The sequence below is a fragment of the Furipterus horrens genome, unplaced genomic scaffold, assembly GCF_987537825.1.
Source record: "Furipterus horrens unplaced genomic scaffold, mFurHor1.1.pri manual_scaffold_9, whole genome shotgun sequence".
NCBI lineage: Eukaryota > Metazoa > Chordata > Mammalia > Chiroptera > Furipteridae > Furipterus > Furipterus horrens.
This window is the reverse complement of record NW_028327179.1, coordinates 64,873,701-64,894,302: the sequence shown is the minus strand read 5'-3', so window position 1 is coordinate 64,894,302 and position 20,602 is coordinate 64,873,701. Positions and strand designations below refer to the sequence as shown.

The window sequence follows — 20,602 nt, the reverse complement described above, 5'->3', positions numbered from 1 at the left end:
GAAATATTTTTTGCCATTCACTTCTGGCTTGTAATGTTTCTGCTGAGAAATCTAAAGCTAGCCTTATTGGAGCTCCCTTGCATGTTATTAGCTTTTTCTCTCTTGCTACTTTTAGGATTCTCGTCTTGTTTTTGAATGTTGCCATTTTAATTATGATGTGTCTTGAAGTGGGCCTGTTGGGACACTCTCTGCTTCCTGGACTTGCATGACTCTTTCTCTCATGAAGTCAGAGACGTTTTATGTTACTAGTTTTTCAAACAGGTTTTCTATCCCTTGCTCCTCTTCTTCTCCTTCTGGAATTCCTATGATACGGATATTATTACGGTTCATGTTGTCCTTCATCTGTCTTAGAACCTCTTCATTCTTTTTCAGTATTTTTTCATTTTGTCGCACTGTCTAGGGATTTTTTTCTATATTGTCCTCCAGCTCACTGATGCAATCTTCTGCTTTCTCTAGCCTGCTCTTAATTCCTTCTGCTGTGTTCTTCAATTCATAAATTGTATTCTTCATCTCCTCCTGACTCTTATTGATAGCTTCTATGTCCTTTTTTATGCTGGTGTAATTCTCAGTAAGTCCCTTGTAGTTTACCTGGAGTGCTTTGTAGTTTTCTTTGAGCTCGCTGATCTCATTGAGCTTCCCTATAGTTCATCTTTTGAATTCCATGTCTGATAGTTTGCTTTCCTCTATTTCATTTAGCATTCTTTCTGGGGATTCTTTCTTTCCTTTTGATGGGGGGTTGTTTTTCTGTCTCCCCATTTTTGTGACTCTTCTTGTTTGTTGTTGCTTCTTAGATAGATCTGCACTTCCTGGATCTGCCCCTGGTGGCGTCAGATCGTGTACTAGTCTGGCCCTAGGCAGCCTGTTGGAGACTACCAGAGATCTACTGCCTTTGTCTGTCTCCTTTAGTTGTTAATCTATTCAATCTGTGATCCGCTGTCAGGCTTAAGGTCTGAGGATGTGGCAGCTTAATTCCTATAGGCGGGGCTTTTGCTTCCACTCGGGCTGACATCACTTGGAGGGGAATGGTCTGCCTTCAGTATGGGAAATGAGTCAGCACTGTGACCTGGTAGGCTGCTCCACCAGTTCTCCCCTGAAAGCCACCGCCCCAAATTTTTCCCAAGCCTCTCTAGTCTTCTCTGCCCTCCCTCTGCTTGAGCCAAGTGTAAGTGGGTGCCAAAATATTTTTGTACGTGGTCCGCTTAAGGGCTGCTTTTCTCCAGCTGTTTCTCTAAGGCTAGCAAGGAACCCTGTGGTTTTCGCTTTTCACAGCTTGATACTGTTTTACTTTCTGCTCTGTTGCTGTAGGCTGGGAAGCCCAGCTGGGGGCTTAGACCCTGCCCTTCTCATGAGGAATTCCTGGCTGCTTAGTTGTTTCTCAGTCCCTTTAGCTGCCCCTCGTGGGAGCCCAGTCAGCCCTTTCACGTCTCTGCACTTTTTACTGGTCACGTAGTGATGAAGTGACCTTTTCTTTCTCTCCGTGGTTATAGAACTTCTCTCCAGCTAGTGTTCAGTTGTTTATTCCAGATGATTTCTCCACAATTAAGTTGTAAGTCCAGACTGGTCCTGGGAGGAGTTTAATGTAGCTTCCACTTACTCCTCCACCATCTTGGATCTCTTGCTTGTACTGTTTTAGTAGCTGTACATACCCTTACTGTGCCTGTCTCTTAAATGCTGGTCCTGGGATCTTAACTCTTCACACTCAGCATAGCTTCCCCTTGCAACTTAATTTATTCCCATAGCTTTGGTAACCACATAAATACTGATGATTCAAATCCATATTTTTTTATTTCAGACCTGTGAACTGATCTTCATATATCTAGTTGCCTACTAGACATCTCTATTTGCATTTGTGCCTATAAAATAACATTGTGTAATGAGTGAGCTAATACTCGCCTCTTTCCTACTCTCTGAAACACATAACTCTGTTCCTCTTACAGTATTCTGTGTTTCATTAACGGTGTGTTTACACTGAAGCCAACAATTTGAAGAATTATTCTTGGTTCCTTCCTGTTGAGTCTAGGGAACCAGGGCAGGTTTGGTCTTGATTAAGGAAACCGGAAAAATAGTCGAGGTAGTGAAGGGATTTCTGGCATTCCTTTATTGCAGGTACTACAGCATTTGCACTTGCTCGCTCACTGTGTGCATTCTCCTAACACGCCAACTACTCTCCCATGGGGATTCCACCCCTTATATACTATGCATAGACAAAACTGGCCGCTAGCCAAATTTGACATCAATGCTTATATAACTGCAAGTGCACTGCATCTTCTAATGTGATTATTATTTCTAAGTGGCCCATGCTCGGGCATCCGGGGTGAGGGAGCCTGACACACTATTGTCCTCACACTCCACCACTTAGGACTTCTTCACCTTATCATCTTCCACGAGGTTCCCTTGGTGAGGGAACCTCACCCATAAACCACAACAGCAATAAAGGCTACAACAACAAGCAAGTAAGAAAGAAGCAATGCTCCCTATTATAACAAGGGCCAACCTCCATTGAAGGTCAGGGATGCCTGCCATTCTTGCAATGGATCGCCGGTCAGGTGTTCAGTGGTGTGCGCTTCAGAGGCCAAAGCCTGCAAGGCTTGGCTAACATTGTGGTGAACATCAGGGATATACATACAACATTCAGCTGTTACCAGGGCAGGTACTCCACCCTGGGAGGCAGTAAGCATATCTAGAGCCGTGCAGTTTTGCAAAGCTTCTTTCTGTAACTGGCACACTTTCCCATTCAGTAGATTCAAGGCATCGTGCATTACATTCAGTGCTCGAGCAGTGTGTAATACCAGTGCCATCACCTTGGCTTCCGTTACTATGTATGCCACTTGAGGGGAAAAATGGCTAATGGGTAATACCACTAGGAGGTGCATTTCACGTGGAGCAGTGCCTTAAATGCTTCCCAGTTGGTTGGCCAAGTTACAAGAGTCTTCTGAACGAACTCAGGCAGGCAGGTAAGGCGAGCCCACATACAGTGGCCAGTTCAATTTCCAGGCAAGTAAGGCCACCTGTGTGAGCCACATATCCAAAGTGCCCCAGTGGGCACTGCAGCCCATGCATTATCCCTTTGTTTCCATTAATGCTCAGTGGTGTGGTTTAGACACAAAGCTACAGGAATCCAGCCTACTAGGCTTTCCCCATAGAATTCTAAGTACAGAGGGGAACTGGTACAGCCAACTCCACAGCTTCAGCCATAAGCCATCCTAACCCATCCCACACAGTATATCCAACTGTTGTTGGGACTGGTTATAACGCTCCTCAGCCCCAGCATGAGTGTCAGCCCAAGTCACATTCTGCGAGGAGTGTGCGCAGTTCCATTGATCTGACAACCAAGTCCAGTTCACTGTGGAGGCAGGAGATATGCGCCAGGGAAGGAATCTCAGTGCAAATCCAACAGGCTGATTTGTTGGCTACTGCAGCATAAGTATGTACCCATTCCACTAGGTTATTAGTTTCCACCCTAAGGGCGAAAAGACAAAGCAGTTACTGGAACCAACATTGGAAAGTTCCTGCCTTCATGCAATATACAGGCAAGTTTCTGATCTGTTGACAATACAGTGGCAAGCAAAGGGGGCCTCCCAGGGGCGTGAATACCGCTCATTCAGCGCTTCAACTGGGGACTCTGCATCTGCTTGCAGTAGGAGGAGGCCACAGAGAAATTACAAAGGAACCACAGAGGAGTGTCTCACAGCCAGCTGGCCCTGGATAAGTTACTTGCAACACTGGAGGCCATTGTCCAATTACCCACAGCACTATCTGCAAGTCTTTCTGTACTCCCGGTCCCCAGGGAGCATCAAGTGCCAGCCAGTGCATGTGGAGAGCCTTTATCTCCCAAGGCCAGGTCCAAGTAGCCATCTGGCCTTGCTCCAGGGCCCCCAGTGCAGTCAACAGTCAACAAGATCTCCCCTTGTCTTGCTATGCCTGGGCTTCAGAAGGATGTCTTTGGTCTGCACTTGCAGATGGATAGGAGCAGCAGTCTGGTGGAGCAGCGCTTCCATTGGAGCTGGCCCTCCCCTCTGGCTCTTATAATTCAGAGTCCAGAGAATAATCCACAGGTGTTTTGTCCAGTCCCTCAAAGTGGGAGTGGCAGCCGTGACCCATAGGCATTGCTTCAACAAGCTGTTATACTATTCTGTCATTCCCGCAGCCTAGGGGTGATAGGCCACATGAAATTTCCAGTCTGTCTGCATATCACAGGCCTATCGTTGCACCTGGGTCCCAGTGAAATGCGTTCCTTGATCACTTTCAATTATCAGGAGCCGCCCATAAGCAGCACACAAGCATTCAAGTGCAGCAAGTACTGCGTTCGGATTTGGGTGGTGTGCTGGGTTTGCAGCCAGCAGTCCGGTGGCCGTGTCCACGCATGTGTTTGCATACTTACACCCTTCAGAGCTGGGCAAGGGTCCAATCACATCGATCTGCCACTGAGTCAGTGGCACTCATCCTCGTACCACCTGTCCAGAAGTTCCTGCAGGTCTCTGGGGATGCTCTTGGGAACGCTCTTGGAAACAGACAATATAAGTACCACAAGCTTCCTGCACCTCTACTAAGGTGACAGGCAATCCCCATGATTTCAAAGTTGGTCACATAGTCTTTTGCCCAGCATGCAAAAAGTGTCAGTGCAAACTTTGGGCAACTTCCCTCCCTGATGGGCCACTAGGCACTATCTCCAGCCACCGTACTTTGGCTACAGTATCAGCCTCATCATTTCCGGGGGAAGCTAGGGGTGCATGCCAAGTTACATGGTAAACAGTGACATGTTTCTGGTGACCTAGGTTCCATAGGTCTTGCCACAAAGCCTGTCCCCACAAAGACCTGTGCATAACCATCTATTTATTAGCATGCATGTGGAGATCCACAGAGTAAGGCCTCAATACACTGCCCAACTATCTGTACAAACAGTCAAAGTTGGTGCCTCATTTGCAACCACGAGCCACACGGCTCTCAGTTCTGCCTATTTGCTACTCTGGCCAACTCCAGTGTCAAACCAGACAGTGTCTGTCTCTGACTGGATTGCCACAGCAGTCCACGCAGCAGGTTAGTCTCTGCTAGACCCATCCGTGTACCAAGCATCTGCAGGGACGGGTGCCTTCCCTTCAGGGAAAGGACTGGTTTTATTTCTTCCACTCTGACAGGAGCAGTAGCCCTTTCAGCTACATAGGTGACAGGGCCTAATACCTCCTCCAATTCAGCCTGCAAAGGGCTAGTGGAGAGAGTGCTCCGCTCTTCTGCTGCAGATAAGCCCCCCAACTTGGCAAGTGTGGGAGTCTGAGCTGTCCCATTTTGTGGCTTATCCATCCAGTCTTGAACCTATCCCGCAATGGGATAAGTCGTCTTCACCATTACAGGGGCAGTTCCAGTTATAGCCTCAGTGGCTATCAGAGCAGTATGCACTGCCACCAATTGCTTCTCAATTAAGAAATACCAGACTTCAGTTCCTTTCCACAACTGGGACCAAAACCCTAAGGGTTGCCACAGCCATTCAGAATGCTGCCAGACGCTCCATCCACAGCCCTCCTGTCACATGCACATCCAGTTCACAGGGCCTATTCGGCTCTACAGTATGCAAAGCTTGAGTGCACCTAATAATGTGTTTTGCCCCCTGGAACACTTGTTCTGCAGTTGGGGTCCAGTCCCACTTTGCCCCTTTCCTTACTAGTGCATAGAGGGGATGAATTGCCTGAGCTAGATGTGGTACAAACACTCTCGAGTACCCAAGCAAACCTAGAAATGCTTGGAGTTGCTTCACTGTGGTGGGGCAGGGTACACCTTAGTTTTATCTATCACTGCATCAGGGATAACTTTTTTCTTACCTGAGCAGACAACCCCCAAGAATTTGACAGATAATCCAGGCCCTTATAGCTTGGCTTCATTGATTGCCCAACCATATTTCTTCAGGTGCAACAGCACTTGTGGTATCGCTTTCTCTGGTTCTGCAAGAACTGGTTAATGAAATGCCATCAATATAGTGAAAGAGGCGCACTTTAGCAGGCTGTGACCATTTCACCAGGACCTCTGCCACAAGCCCATGACACATGGTTGGACTATGCAAATACCTTTGTGGAAGCACAGTAAAAGCCCATCGTCAGCCTTCCCAGATAAAGGGAAATTGTTCTTGGCTTTCTGGAACAATATTAATGGAGAAAAAAGCATTAGCCAAGTCAGCTACAAAATGATAAGTTCCCAATTCATTGGTTAATCAGTCCATCAGGTCCATCAGTGAGGGGACTGCTGCATGTATTGGGGGAATAACCTTATTCAGCTCCCAATTATCTAAAGTCATTTCCATGTGCCATCTGGCTCGCACACTGGCCGTAGAGGGGAGTTAAAGGAGCTTTGGGCTGCTCTGATGATTCCCACCTTCTCCAGCTCCCTTGTAGTGACTGACTTCCTCATTCCCTCTGGGCAATCAGTACTGCTTGGTTGCTGTCACCCTCCTCAGGGTCGGCAGCTTCACTGAGGGGTGCTCAGTATGCCCCCTTACTACTGTTTTTACAACTCAACACAGGCAAGGGAAACTCCTACAGTGGGTCTTGATCCACTTCCCTTGGAGTATATCTATTCCCAAAATGCACTCAGGTATGGGAGACACATGACAAGTATACTCAAAGGGAGGCAGGCGCCCAATACCTAGTGAAAGTTGCACAGCCTTCACTTGCAGGCTGCGCCCCCTATAACCATCTATATGGACCTCAGGCCCTGGGATATTCTCAGGGTTCCCATACAGGATGGTGCATTCCGCTCCCATATCTACTAGGACAAGGACTCTCTGGACATTTGTGGATCGCCAATTCCAGATACAGCCTCTGGTCCCCATTTGTCCCCAGCGGACAAGTCCCTTAGCCTCCCCCCTATTTGAACTTCAAAGGATATCTCTTTCCTCTCAGGAGGTGGCTGGCACTGCCAAGTGGTCTTCAAGACATATGGTGTAAGCCTCCCCGGAGACAGTATCGGACTGCTTCACTTTTTCTTCTTAAGTCACTGGAATGGTGATTGGCCCACAGCTACTTCCACAGTTCTAAGAGATAGGCATTCAGCTGCCTGTCAATCTAGTCGCTGTCAACTCTGGCTCCTAGATCTGCCCACATCTGTACACGGGTCACCTGGACAAGCTTGCCTTTCTCCCAAAGGGGGTGGGGAAGCCTGCAACACAGCTCGAACCCCCTTACAGGTGCACTGACTCTGCCTCTCCCAGGCTTGCATGGTGATGGTGGTGACTTCATTAATGTGGCACCCAATATAGGGGGACTAAAGAGCTTTGAGTGGTCCAAAGGAGGTTGATGGATGTGCTGCAACACAGTATCCCTCATCTCCACAGTGAACAACTCATCATCCAGGCCGTGAGTGTTCATGTTGAACGTGGCCTGGCACAGACCCAACTCCCATGAGATCTGTACCAGGTCCGGGTAAGACTGCCAGCTACTTATAGTGTCCAGCATGTCTCCTGCATTGGCCCAAACTGTCCGTACCGTGGCCATCACCCAGTCTAAAAAAGAATGGGATCCCTGGCCTGGCCCTTGCCGGTGGCAATTCTGCAGCCACTGGCACAGGGAGGGATGCGTCGTGATAGATGCCAGTTTCTCCATCTCATTGTCTGTGCATATTATACTATCTACACACCTTCATCCCACAAGCAGAGAAGCCATGCTGCCAGCGGTTCTCCTTATTGGTGAAACTGCTTTCCCAAATTGACGAGCTTGGCCTAGGTATAGGGGCAGTACGTAGTGTGCTCCACCATCTGGACAGGGTCCTCTCCCTCCCAGTGCCACAGGCTGCTGTGACTTCATTTTCTGCACCATTGTGGGGTTGGTGCACACAGGAATCAGCCCCTCCTTCACCTCCACCTCCTCCTCCTCTGAATCAACCACCGCGATTGGCAAGGGGGATCACCGAACTGTCGTTCAAGCAATATCTTCAAGCGTGTGAATTTGAGCCTCCAAAGTTTCGCTTCTCTTCCGGAACTTCCGGAACGTAGCTTACTTTGGAAGCACCGTCTCTGTGTACATCTTGGTCCTAGTCCCGGCTCTGGCTTGCAGGGCTGCAAGGAAAACCCAACCCATAGCAGCCACTGCCACCCTTGTGCTGTGCTTTTCTAGGCTTTCTCCCATCTCCCTCAGGGCTTTCTCTCAGGTTTTGGGAGCTTCTGACCTTAGGCCAGTCCTGTGGAGGATCCCAAGCCACGAGGACACCCACCACCAAGTGCCATGCACTGGTAGTGGGCCACCCTTCCATATCTCCCACAGGCGCGAGCTCCATACCGGGTTGCTGAGAATCCTACCATCAACTACACCAGTTGTTGGGTCTGGGGAACCAGGGCAGGTTCAGTCTTGATTTTGGCAACTGGAAAAATAGACGAGGAAGGGAAGGAGTTTCCGACATTCCTTTATTGCAGGTACTATAGTATTCGCACTTGCTCACTCGCTCCGTGCATTCGCCGAACTCTCCGACAGCACTCCTGTGTATGTACTATGCATAGACAAAGCTGGTTACTAGCCAACATATGACATCAATGCTTATATAACTGCAATTGCACTGCGCATGCAAATCTAATTATTATCTCTAAACAGACCACCCCCAGGCATCCGCGCTGAGGGAGCCTGACACTCTCCTGTCCTCACACTTCCCTTTTCTCACTGTTCACTTCTAGTTAATCACCAAGTCCTACTGTCAGTTCTAACTTATTAGTATCACTTAAGTCTGTACATTTCTTTCTATTCTCACATATCCAGAGCTATCACAGTAGTCTTCTATTATTCAGTCTTACTCTAATCCATTCTCCACAGTTCAACCTCAGAATATTTTCTGAAACACAAACCTAATGTCAACTGTTTTACTTAAAACCTTTCAGTGATTTCCCTTTGCCCTTCAGATAAACCCAAACTCCTTAATGAAACATGGAAAAACCTTTTATGATTGGCCTTTCCCTCCCTTATTTCTCAGTATATTTCTTTTCAACTATATTACTCAATAATACTTATTTTCCTTTTTTTCATGTAGTATTCCAACTTCTGCTTGGTGTTTTCTTTCTGTTAAGAGCATTCTCTCACAACCCATCATTCATCCCTTTCATTGGGATAATTTCCTGTTAATCCTTACATATAGTCAAACATTCAACTTTCTTGGAAAACTTCCTTTGTTCCTAGACTTGATATCATCAGCAAGGCTATCTAACACAGTAGATCTCAAGCACAGCAGATATCCTCTAACAGCAGATCTCAAAAGTGTGTGGTCTGTGGATCTCTAGAAGTCTCTGAGACCCTTTGGTAGAAGTCTGCAAATTCAAACTATTTCCAGGTTAAAACTAAGATATTACTTGCCCCTTATTTTTTCTTTTTAAATACTGGGTTGCCATTCATACTGTTGATTCAGAAGCAATGTGGATAAATTTGCGGACACCTTAGCACAGGCAGTGGCACCAGCCTATATTGTATTCTTCACCATGCACTCACAATGAAAACTAAAAAGGAAGAAGGCTAGATTAACTTATGGTTGTCATTGATGAAGCAATAAATATTATAAATTCTAGAACTTCTGGCCAAGATGGAGGTGTAGGTAGACACTCTGTGTCTCCCTCCGGAGCTAAGGAGGAATACAACTACCTCAAAACTGAAGACAACCAGTAGATTTAGAAAATTGAGCTACATGGAAGTCCAACAAACAAAGATATAAAGAAGAAATACTCATCCAAACAGGTAGGAGGGGCAGAGCCAGGGCTAAGAGGACACAGTGTGGCAGTGGCAGTAAGAGCGACTGTAGCCAGCAGGTGGAAAGCACAGTTTCACATGTAAAAAAAAAAAAAATAGGGATGCACACCTGGGGAGCAATCCCAGCACCAAACCAGTGCCAGGCAAAATAAAGCCTCATTGCTTCTGATTGTGAAAACCAGTGGGGATGGGGACAGAGGAAAAAACTGAAGGTCTCTCAGCAGAGTCTATTTGTTTAGAGGGCCCCCATGGTCCTAGAACATCTGCAGACCCACCCACTCTGGGAATGACAGCCTGGGCAACAGCTAAGGGTGACAGTCCCATACGGAAGTGGGAGAAGTGCCTGGAAAAGGGGCAAGTGCCGAGCAAGTGACATTATTCCCTCTCAGACTCCTCCCCCACATACAGTACCACAAGGTGGTGAAACTTATCACCTGTACTGACGAATACCTAAGGCTCCACCCCTTACAACATAACAGGTGCGACACCTCTACCTAAGAAACAGAGGCAAACAAAGGAGCCTGTCAAGTTCAGAAGACAGAGACGTACGGCTCAAAAGAGGGAACAGATCAAGGTTCCAGTGGTACAACTAAGCAACAAGGATGTAGCCAACCTAACAGACACAGAGTTCAAAATAGACAATAAAGATGCTCACAGGCTTGACAGATATGCTTAAGTATGGCAAATGCGTAAGGGGAGTGAAGGCTATGCTAAGTGAAATGAAGGAAAATCTATATGAAACCAATAGTGAAGGGAAGGGAACCAAGGTTCAAGTTAATGACTTGGAACATAAGGAAGAAACAAACAGTTAACAGTAGAGAAGGAAGAAACAAGAATTGAAAAAAACAAGGAGAGGCTTAGGAACCTCTGGGACAATTTTAAATGTGCCAACATCTGAATCATAGGGGTGCTAGAAGGAGAAAAGGAAGGACAAGAAATTGAAAAATTATGTGAAAAAATAATAAAGGAAAATTTCCCTAATTTGTTGAAGGAAATAGACATACAAGTCCAGGAAGCACAGAGTCCCAAACAAGCTAGACCCAAAGAGGACGATACCAAGACACAGCATAATTAAAATGCCAAATGTAAAATATAAAGAGAGAATCATAAGAGCAGCAAGAGAAAAGCAGAGAGTTTACCTACAAAGCAGTGCCTATACGACTGTCAACAGATTTCTTTCTAAAGAAACTTTGCAGACAAGAAGGGACTGGCAAGAGGTATTCAAAGTGCTGAAAAGCAAGGAACCTCAGCTAAGATTATCCAGCAAAGCTCTCATTTAGAATGGAAGGGCAGATAAAGTGCTTCCCAAACAAGGCAAAGCTAAAGGAGTTCATCATCACCAAGGCATTATTATATGAAATGTTAAAAGGATCTTAAGAAAAAAGAGGATCAAAACTATGAACATTAAAATGACAACAAACACAGCTATCAATAACAGACCCTAAAAAAATGAAAACAAAAGCAAACTAAGCAAACAACCAGAATAGGAATAGAATCATGAGTTCGGGGACCATTTGGAGGGTTATCAGCTGGGAGAGGGAAGGAGAAACAATGGGGATATGGTGCAGGGATTAAGAAGCGTAATTGGTAGGTACAAAATAGATAAGGAGAAGTTAAGAATAATGTAGTAAAGGGTTAAGCCAAAGAACTCAATATGTACAACCCATGGACATGAACTAAGGGGAGTGGGATTGCTGGAGGGTAGTTTGGTAAATGGGTGGAGGGGAGCAAAGGGAAAAGAACTTGGGACAAGTGTAACAGCATAATCAATAAAATATACTTTAAAAATTATAAATTTTACTAATCGAAAGTCTTCCATAATTTTTTTAATATGCCATGCTTTGAAATGAGGATTACACAAAAATTAAGCTGCATACTAAAGCATGATGGTATTATTATCCAGCTATTTGCTATTTAGCCAGACATCAAATGTTTGCAAAACATATGTAAAACAGTGCTACTCTTCTCACTAAATTTTTGTTTTTAGAAAATAGTTAATTATCAAAACCTTATTTTAGCTTATGTTGATTTTATATTACCACTGATTATGAATACATTTCTTTAAAAATTCTCAGTTATAAAGTCTAATACAACATATATCAATAGATATAACCATATAAACTAAAATTCTTTGGAATCTTCAGTACTTTTCCAGAGGACAAAGGGATTCTGTGGTCAAAAAGTTTGAGGACCTGTGCTCTAAAACGTTATATTTTCCTTATTAAGTTTATGGTTTGTTTGTCTTTTCTCTTAGACCACATTGCAAATTCTGTGAAGGTAGAGTCTCCCTCTGCCAGAATACTTAACCATCAATTTGTACTAATTTTTATTTTGCCACACTGCTTCTACATAGGGTGACCATATACCCAGCTTTGTGTTCTATAATGCTACTTGATGCTTGTTGATGGTACTTCTTTTTATTTTCAGTAGTGTCCCAGTTTGTACTATAAACTATATGGTGACTCCACCTATAAAATGCAAAACTCATAACCATAGCTCAGTTATAAATGTACAATAAGAAGAGTAAGATAGATTTAAAGAATAGACAAATGTGGTATAAGTAAATGAACATCATGACCTATCAGATTATTTCATGCATTAAAAATTGGGTAATTTTTTTTATGGCTTAGAAGATCAAGCAAAGAAAAAAAGTGGAGATTATTAGAATTGAAAACAGACATTCAGTCTGAAAGTCTATAATTGAAAGGCAGAAAAACTAGTGACCAGTAGGATGAAGTATCAAGTAGCCCCAGCAACCAGAACATGTAGGCAGGTATATTTCCCATCATTCAAAAAATATTTATTGAGTGCTACTATATTTCTACCTCTCTGTGCTAGCTATCATGGAAAATGGGGCGGGGGGATAACATTTAAAGAAATAGCATAATACTGAGGGAGATAAATGTAAGTAAAGGTCCTGGTTTAATTCTTCAACTTTATATTTCTGTATTTGTTACTCTTGGTTGTTAATAGTAAATGTAGTAGTTTGCAAGTGTAAGGTGTTCCTAGAGCAAAGCCATTGTTTTCCATGTTTTGCTTTTAAATATTAACAATATTCAGTAAACTAGTTGACTTATTTGCATTTTAATTGAATTTTAATGCAGTTTCTAAGTGTAGGGGAAAACTTGTGCTTTTCAGAATCATTGTGTCATGTTTTATGAATTAGCTATCTAGGGATATTATTTTTTAAGTTTTATACATACAAATCATATTACAGTAGCAAGGAAAAGGATGTGAAACATTAATTACACTTAGATTCTCAGTGTACCAAGTGTCATTGGACCTATAGACACTATAACCTCTTGTCATACATAAAGAATTCCTGAAAAATGTTTTGAAGAGTCAAATAGATTAATATGAAAGTTGGAGAGTTATGTCTTTTATTCTCATTCTCTTAGAAAGTATAATTCTTAGTTTTGTGTTTTAAACAGTTATTGACAATATAGGTTCAGTGTGTTATACATGTTCTTTAATAAGTATACAATTGAACACACAACTTAATTTTAGCTGGTCAATGATATGTCTAGTGAGTATGAAATTAAGATGTTGAAAATTCACTATTTTATGGAGCTTTAATGAATTTTATCTTTGTCTCAACTGCACTAAGACTGATAACTAAGCTTCTTATCACTGGCATTATTTTAATTTTCCAGTTATTCATGAAATTATGGATAGTGCAATAAATGGTGTAATTGCCAATAGTGTAAAGGACATGCATGAACCTCAATTTTGACATACCTTCGTCTATTATTTATAAGTTTCCTTACTCTGCTTACAATCTCCTTTTTTATTCTTTTTTTTTTTTTTTCTTAGAAAGTATAGTTGTGACATTGTTTGAAAGTATGGTTAAGAAGGGAAAAGAGAAGTCAGAAAAGTATGGGTAAATTTGAAGCCCGCTGTTAATTAAGGAAGACAAAGAAAGGAAATATAAAATTTACTAAGATTTAGTACTCAAGCCTGGACAGAATCTATAGTTTGAGACCTATAGTGAAAAATAGAGTCTCTTGCTTTTCTAAACCTTTTACCCTGAAGCTTATGGGAAAGCTGTTGTTTAAGGAAATAAAATAGGAGTGGAATCTCTATAATCAGTAAATAGCCTTATTCTTGGGTTTCAGCCCACTCCATTCTTTCATTAGCTCTCTCCCATCCTCCATGCTTTAGTTGGTCCAGGGAGACTATTTACCTGTGGATCTTCCAAAGTCAGAGCTGACTTGTGTAGATTAGTCACAGTGTTGCACACAATTCTTAAATGTTTTCTTCCACCAAATTTAATGACGTTAATATTAAGTATAGTTGTATTATACTGATAAGTCAGTTCATTATGTCACGTAACAGTATACAGAGATGTGTATAGACACTTCAGTTTTCTATTCATGTATTATGTATGATTTTTTTGTTGTTTCCCTTCATCCCTTAGTTCAGCTCTACTATGAGAAGACATGTCTAAGTAATTTACAAGGTATTTTATTTATAATAACAATTACCTAAATTATATTTCTGCTGTGTAAATTTTAAGGGCAATAAGTTTGCTATATCACTGTATTACCAACATCTATGGAATACCTAACACATTACAAGTACTAAATAATATTTGAATAGATGGAAGAAACACATGGAAACAGTTAAATAATCTAATATAGAAAGTTTGGGGTTAATTGCTTTACTTCTGTAAAATGTTTTAAAATTAAGAGTGTGGCCTTAAGAATTTGACCAGAGGTGAAAAGTGAACCTCAAGTGGAAGCCGCCTTTGAAATACATAAGTTGTTGAAATACCTTAGCCATCTGGATTCTTTCCCACATCACTTTTCCAAAGCAGTGGTTTTTAGACTTAAAATAAATATTGTTTCCTTTATATAAGCCAGCAATAATACAGGTTACAGCACGGAATTTTTTATGTATAAATGTGAGCAAGTATTTTAGAATGACATTGTCTACCTCACTCAATCTCTGAACCTCAAGGCTGTGTTTATCTCTTTTAAGAACCATTTAAGAAGGAAAGCCTATTTCTCCCTGCACTGTTTTGGATTAATTCTAGATTAAATACATATTCACAAAGGTAGAAACAATTTTGAAAGTCTGTATATTTGACAGAATTCATAGTATTTTAAGTAAATTAGTCAATTCTGTCATAAAATCTCAAGAGAACTGTGACTAAAGGCCAAGGTTTCTTATGCCTTAATAGAAATTGAGAACTTAAGAAAGGGTTAGAGAATTCTAAAAGCATTAAGTTGTTCACTTAGTAACTGGCCCAAGGGAAATTGTACTCTTCGTAACCATTATAGTTTTCCAAACCATTTTACTAATGTGTGAGGTTCCATGATGACAGATGTTGGAATTGTATGATTCTCTGCTGTAGTTCTGGGGCTAACAGAGTAACCTTGCATATAAAGGAACCCAGTAGATCAGTGAGTGAATGAATTTTCTCTGTTAGAAGGGACTGTAGAATTCATTTTAACCAAAATCCCCAATAGTGCCAGTCTTGTGATTAAGTTAACTCTGACTTTAGAACATAGAGATGACTTAATTGAGATTAATAGTACCCTGTTTCCTTTGTTTTGTTTTTTTCCTCTTTTTATTCTAGAATATATTTTCAGGTCTGAGTATCATTGTAAATTGATGTTGGCCCAAGTATTTAGAGTAGGATGGAGCCATAAACACAACAGATTATAGACTTGAGGAAAAAAATAAAAACTATGATGTTAGTAATACACTATAAAATGGTTTTTAAAAAGGAGCGGAGGAGACTTGATATCCACCCCAAACATTGGTAATCTAGCATGTCTACTATTTGGCTTCTTACCATAGTTAATATAAGCTGGTATGTCCAGTTTCAGCTGACATGTTCAACAACCTTGAATAAAGATGAGATCATTTCAAGTAATTGCCTGAAACTGGGGCCTTAAAAATGAAAATGAAAATGAGAAATAAAAGAGAAGGGAGAATTTTTCAAAGTATAGCAAATTGGAAACCTTGAATAAGAAGACTTTAAAAGGTTCAGATACATAATAGCAAAATGTCACTGAGAGAAATTACCAATTCTTTTAGAAAAAAGCAACAAATAATTCCAGAAACATAAGTGTATTTATTGTAGAAGAAGAGCCCTCCTTATATATCTATAAAAATCATTAATGGTCATTATGAATATCTTTATTGTCAAGAAAAGATTATGTTTATTAAGTTATTTTTAAGAAGACACATAAAGCTTTATTAACTTTTTAAAGATTTTCATTATACATAAAATATATTCTCACCAAATACTAGATTCCTATCCTTAAAGAAATTATTCCCTACCATAAAATTGTGAATTATTTAAAAAAAAAATTAATGGACTTCTGGCCAAGTTGGAGGTGTAGGTAGACATGCTACATCTCCCTTCACAACTAAGAAGGGATAACATCTATCTAAAAACTATAAAAAACAATCAGAAGTTTCAGAAAATCAAAATGAGGGAAGTCCAACAAAGAAATAAAGAAGAAATGCTCATCCAGACAGGCAGGAGGGGTGGAGCCGGTGTGGAGAGAATGTGGTGTGGCAGTGGCAGCACTGACACGGGCATCGGCGATGGCAGCAGCACTGGTGGTGGTGGCGCAGTGCCTGGGGCTGGCCACTGGAAAGCATAGTCACACATTATAGAAGTCAGGAAGGAAACCTGAAGAATTATCCGAGTCCCAGACCAGACTGGGCAGCTCACGATTCCAGCACCAGGGGGGAAATAAAGCCACATTACTTCTTACTGTGAAAATCAGTGAGGTTTGGGGTGGCAGAAGAAACTGCCCATTCCTCAGCAGAGTCCGTTTGTTTAGTGGAAAAGGGGCAAATGCTGAGCAAGTGGCATTGTTCCCTCTAGGATCCCTCCCCCACAACAGCACCACAACGTGGTGAAACAGGTTGCACCTGCACTGACAAATACCTAAGGCTCTGCCCCTTACAATGTAACAAGTGTGACAGCGCTACCTAAGAAACAGAGGCAAACACAGAAGGCTGTCAAGTTGAGACAAAGAAGTAAGGCCCAAAGGAGGGAGCAGATCAGTGGGAGAACTGAGCGAAGAGGAGGTAGCCAACCTAACAGATACACTGTTCAAAACACTGGTGATAATGATGCTCACAGACTTGACAGACAGTATTTAAGTACGACAAGAAAGAAATGCAAGCTATAAGTCAAATGAAGGAAAATCCACATGAAACCAGTGGTAAAGGGATGGAAACCAGGGTTCAAATCAATGATTTGGAACATAAGGAAGAAATAGACAGTCAACCACTATAGAAAGAGGAAAGAAGAATTGAAAAAAACAAGGAGAGGCTTAGGAACCTCTGGGACTTTAAATGTGCCAACATCTGAATCATAGGGGTACCAGAAGGAGAAGATGAAGGACAAGAAAGATAAAAAATTGAAAAGTTATGTGAAAAAATAATGAAGGAAAACTTCCCTAATTTGGCGAAGGAAATAGATATGCAAGCCCAGGAAGCACTGAGTCCCTAACAAGGTAGACCCAAAGAAGACCAAAGCAACACACATCATCATTAAAATGCCAAAGGCTAAAGATAAAGAGAGAATCTTAAAAGTAGCAAGAGAAAAGAAGAGAGTTACCTACAAATCAGTTCCCAGAAGACTACCAGCTGATTTCTCAAAAGAAAAGAAGTTTTCAAAGTGATGAAAAGCAAGGACCTACAACCAAGATTAGTCTATCCAGCAAAACTCTCATATAGAATGGAAGGGCAGATAAAGTGCTTCCAAGACAAGGTAAAGCTAAAGGAGTTCATCATCACCAAGCCCCTATTATGTCAAATGTTAAAGGGTCTTATTTAAGAAAGAGAAGATCAAAACTATGAACACTAAAATGATAACAAACACAACTATCAACAACAGAATCTAAAAAATAAAAATAAACTAAACGAACAACCAGAATAGGAACAGAATCATAAGTATGTGTGTCATTTAGAGAGTTATCAGCTGGGATGGGGGAAAGCAGAGAAATGAAATGGGGAAGTGGTGCAGGGATTAAGAAACATAATTGGCAGGTACAAAATAGACAAGGGGAAGTTAAGAATAATGTAGTAAAGGGTTAAGCCAAGGAACTTAATATGCAGGACCCATGGGCTTGAAATAAGGGTATTGGAATTAACGGAGGGAAGCGGCGTACTGGGGAAAAGACATTGGAGCAGCTGTAACAGCATAATCAGTAAAATACACTTAAAAAAAATAAGTGTAGATTGCAAACAAATTGTTTCTGTCATAAATAATGACAGATGAGATAGCTGAAATAAACAGTATTTCAAAATTTTATTAATTCTGATAGCTTCCCCATGTTAATTAGTATTTTAAGACATAATCACTTAGGAGAGAGTCATGAGTGAATGTAAATTTGCCTTTCAGTTAACTTTTTTTATAGTTTTGAATTTTTTCCAACTTCTTGCCAGATCTGAGTTTGTAATTTTTTTGCTTCAGTGTAGCAAAAAAATGTTGTCCTAGGAATAGAAGTGTCAAACCTGTTTTGTTTTTCCTTGTTTTGTAATTTTATTGCATTTGAATTTTAGAGTCTCTTCATTCTTTACTTTTCTTTTAATTATCACCTGAGAATATTATAAGAATGGAGTCTTTTAGATGACCACTAAGATGCAGTGAGCTAAGAAGCAAAGGTTTATTGGGGAAATTAGCAAGCAGAGAGGGAACCCTGCTCTATGGGTGGTCAGGACTCCAACCTTCTAGGGGAGAAAGGGGTTGCTTTTATAAGAGGAGCGTGAAGAGGGCGATTTTTTGTGAGCCTTGTCAGGCGTCTGGCATTCTGGCAGATTCGGGTGTGACAGGCTGATCAAAACAGGACGTGGTTTCACATTGATACATCCTGTCATCTCAGACAGCTGCAGGCGGGGAAAGGGGCTACGGGGTTTGGGGACTTGGGGATGCCATTCCAGCCTTTTTATTTTAATAAAAGGAGGTCAGGGGTAGGGTGTTCTTTAGGGCAGCAGGGTGGTTTTTTGTGTGTCAGAGACAGGATTGGAAAAGGGTCATCGAATCTTTCTTCTGTAGCGACTTTCTGCAGAGTTAGTGCGATGGAAGGGTGTTGACCACTGGCTAGGGATCATTCTCTGCCACGGGTTGGTATCTGAAAGATCTTAGCAAGAATACATTATGGACGATAGAGTTTGTCATGGATTGGACTGTTTTCTGAATAAAGATAACTAGCAGTTCGAGGAAGCAAGGTCCAAGAGTGAGAAATAATAGGAGAAGCAGTGGGGTTATGAGAGGTACTAGGGTTGCTTTGAAGGGAGAGATGTATGAAAGGAAGGTTCTGAACTAGGATTTTCTGTATGCCCATTTCTTGGCTCCGGCAATTAATGTCAGTGTGTTTTTTAAGTACCTGTAATTTTTTTAAAATTATGCTTGTATTATTAATGTAAAAATAGCAGGTTTCATTTAGTATGGCATATGTTCCCCCTCGCTTATCTGTGAGGATGTCTAGGGCCCTCCTATTTTGGAGAACTATGACTGCTGGACTGTCTAGGGCTTGGAGGGTGGCATTCCAAGTTTCTTGATGGGCTAGAGAGAGATTTAGGATTGAATTTTCTAACTGGGGTTTTTCTGCGAATCAGAAGAAGCCTCTATATATGGAGTGCTTTATTCCCGGTTGTTTAAGGATAGGGTTGCTATAAGCATGTCAGACCACTGTCAGCCTCGTTTGTGTCAAGGGCAGGACAAGAGGGATTTCCCAAGGAAGGAGCCAAGATTGGGGATTGCCTTGGAAGTGGCCATTTGCTATGGGTTCAGTATGGAGGCATCTAGTATTAAAGCGACCATCATGCAGGTGCCAGTTCAGTAAGGAGGTATTTTTAGGTATGCTTGAATACCACATAGGAAGTGATATCCTGTTTCTAATAGGGAAATAAATAGCAGTGTTATATTTTGTGTTGGTGATGGTGAGTTTTTTTTTATTATTGACTGGCACTAAATGTTATTGATGATTTTGTGAAGAAATGTTTGGTTGTATTGGTTATTTCGAAAATCCATGATGCAGTGAGGGGTGGTAGAAAAGTCTGAAGTGTTGGTGTGATTGTGAATTTGGAAGGTACTATAAACATTAGTAGGAGGCTTACCTGGTTGGCCTCCATGGTGGACAGAGGCTAGGTCTAGGGTGTGGTTACAGAGAAGGCAGTAGTTGAATGCGCCCAAGAAGCACGGTTGAATGTGGGTGCCATTGATATGTCTGAAGTGGATGCAGAGAGCGGTTGGACCAATAATATGGGTGACAGTGGCCACTGGCTGGGCCACTTCAGAGGGATCTGCCAGGTCCTTGTGAGAGTGAGGGGGTAACTAGGGGGATGGGAGAAAGTGGGCAATAAGACTATATAAGGTGGTGAGATTGGGTGGGAAGGTGGTGACCTCAATGTTTTGGTGGTGGGAAGAGTGGGGGCACATTTAGCAGTTGGTTTTATTGGTTAGACATGCCATTCACTTTCTTTGGGGGGGCTAGAGGATGTTGATATGAGGTGGCAAAAGTTAGGAGGGCAATAGCCGTAATCGTGAAGGAAGTCAGCATGGTTAGGGTGATTTGAGTAAGTCAGTGAGGGATAGAAGGAGAATGAAAGTATAAAAGTAAATTTTGTCAGGGGTGTAGTCGGTGAGTGCCCTGCAGCCAGGCATCTGAGACATGTTCTAGAAACTAAGAAATAGTCTGGGGGCAGGAGGCGGGGCTTTTTGTACAGTAAAAGGTCTTGTGAGATGAGATGAGATGAATAAAGAGTAGGGCCCGTGTAAGGCTCTTTCAGAGGAGGGGTTAGGCTTGGGTTATTTTTACCATGAGGTTTCCAGTGGGGGTGCAGGAATACGTGGGCGGTGTTGTTTGTGTCTCTTCCTGTATGGGTACAAGCTGGGTAATGGTGGATTCAAGATTCGAGGCTAG

General features: G+C 42.1%; 2 protein-coding genes across 2 annotated transcripts in view; both read left to right on the top strand.

Annotated features, from left to right (window-relative positions):
- Window positions 1–4,550, top strand: part of LOC150001866 (uncharacterized) — a 74,422-nt gene extending 69,872 nt beyond the window's left edge. Inside the window, exon 3 of the mRNA XM_090287756.1 lies at window positions 4,198–4,550. Within this exon, the coding sequence (XP_090143882.1) occupies window positions 4,198–4,550 (353 nt within the window). The remainder of the gene's footprint in view (window positions 1–4,197) is intronic.
- The window catches only part of SAMTOR (S-adenosylmethionine sensor upstream of mTORC1), a 234,281-nt gene that overhangs the window by 151,826 nt on the left and 61,853 nt on the right, over window positions 1–20,602 (top strand). The gene's annotated exons all lie outside the window — the stretch shown is intronic.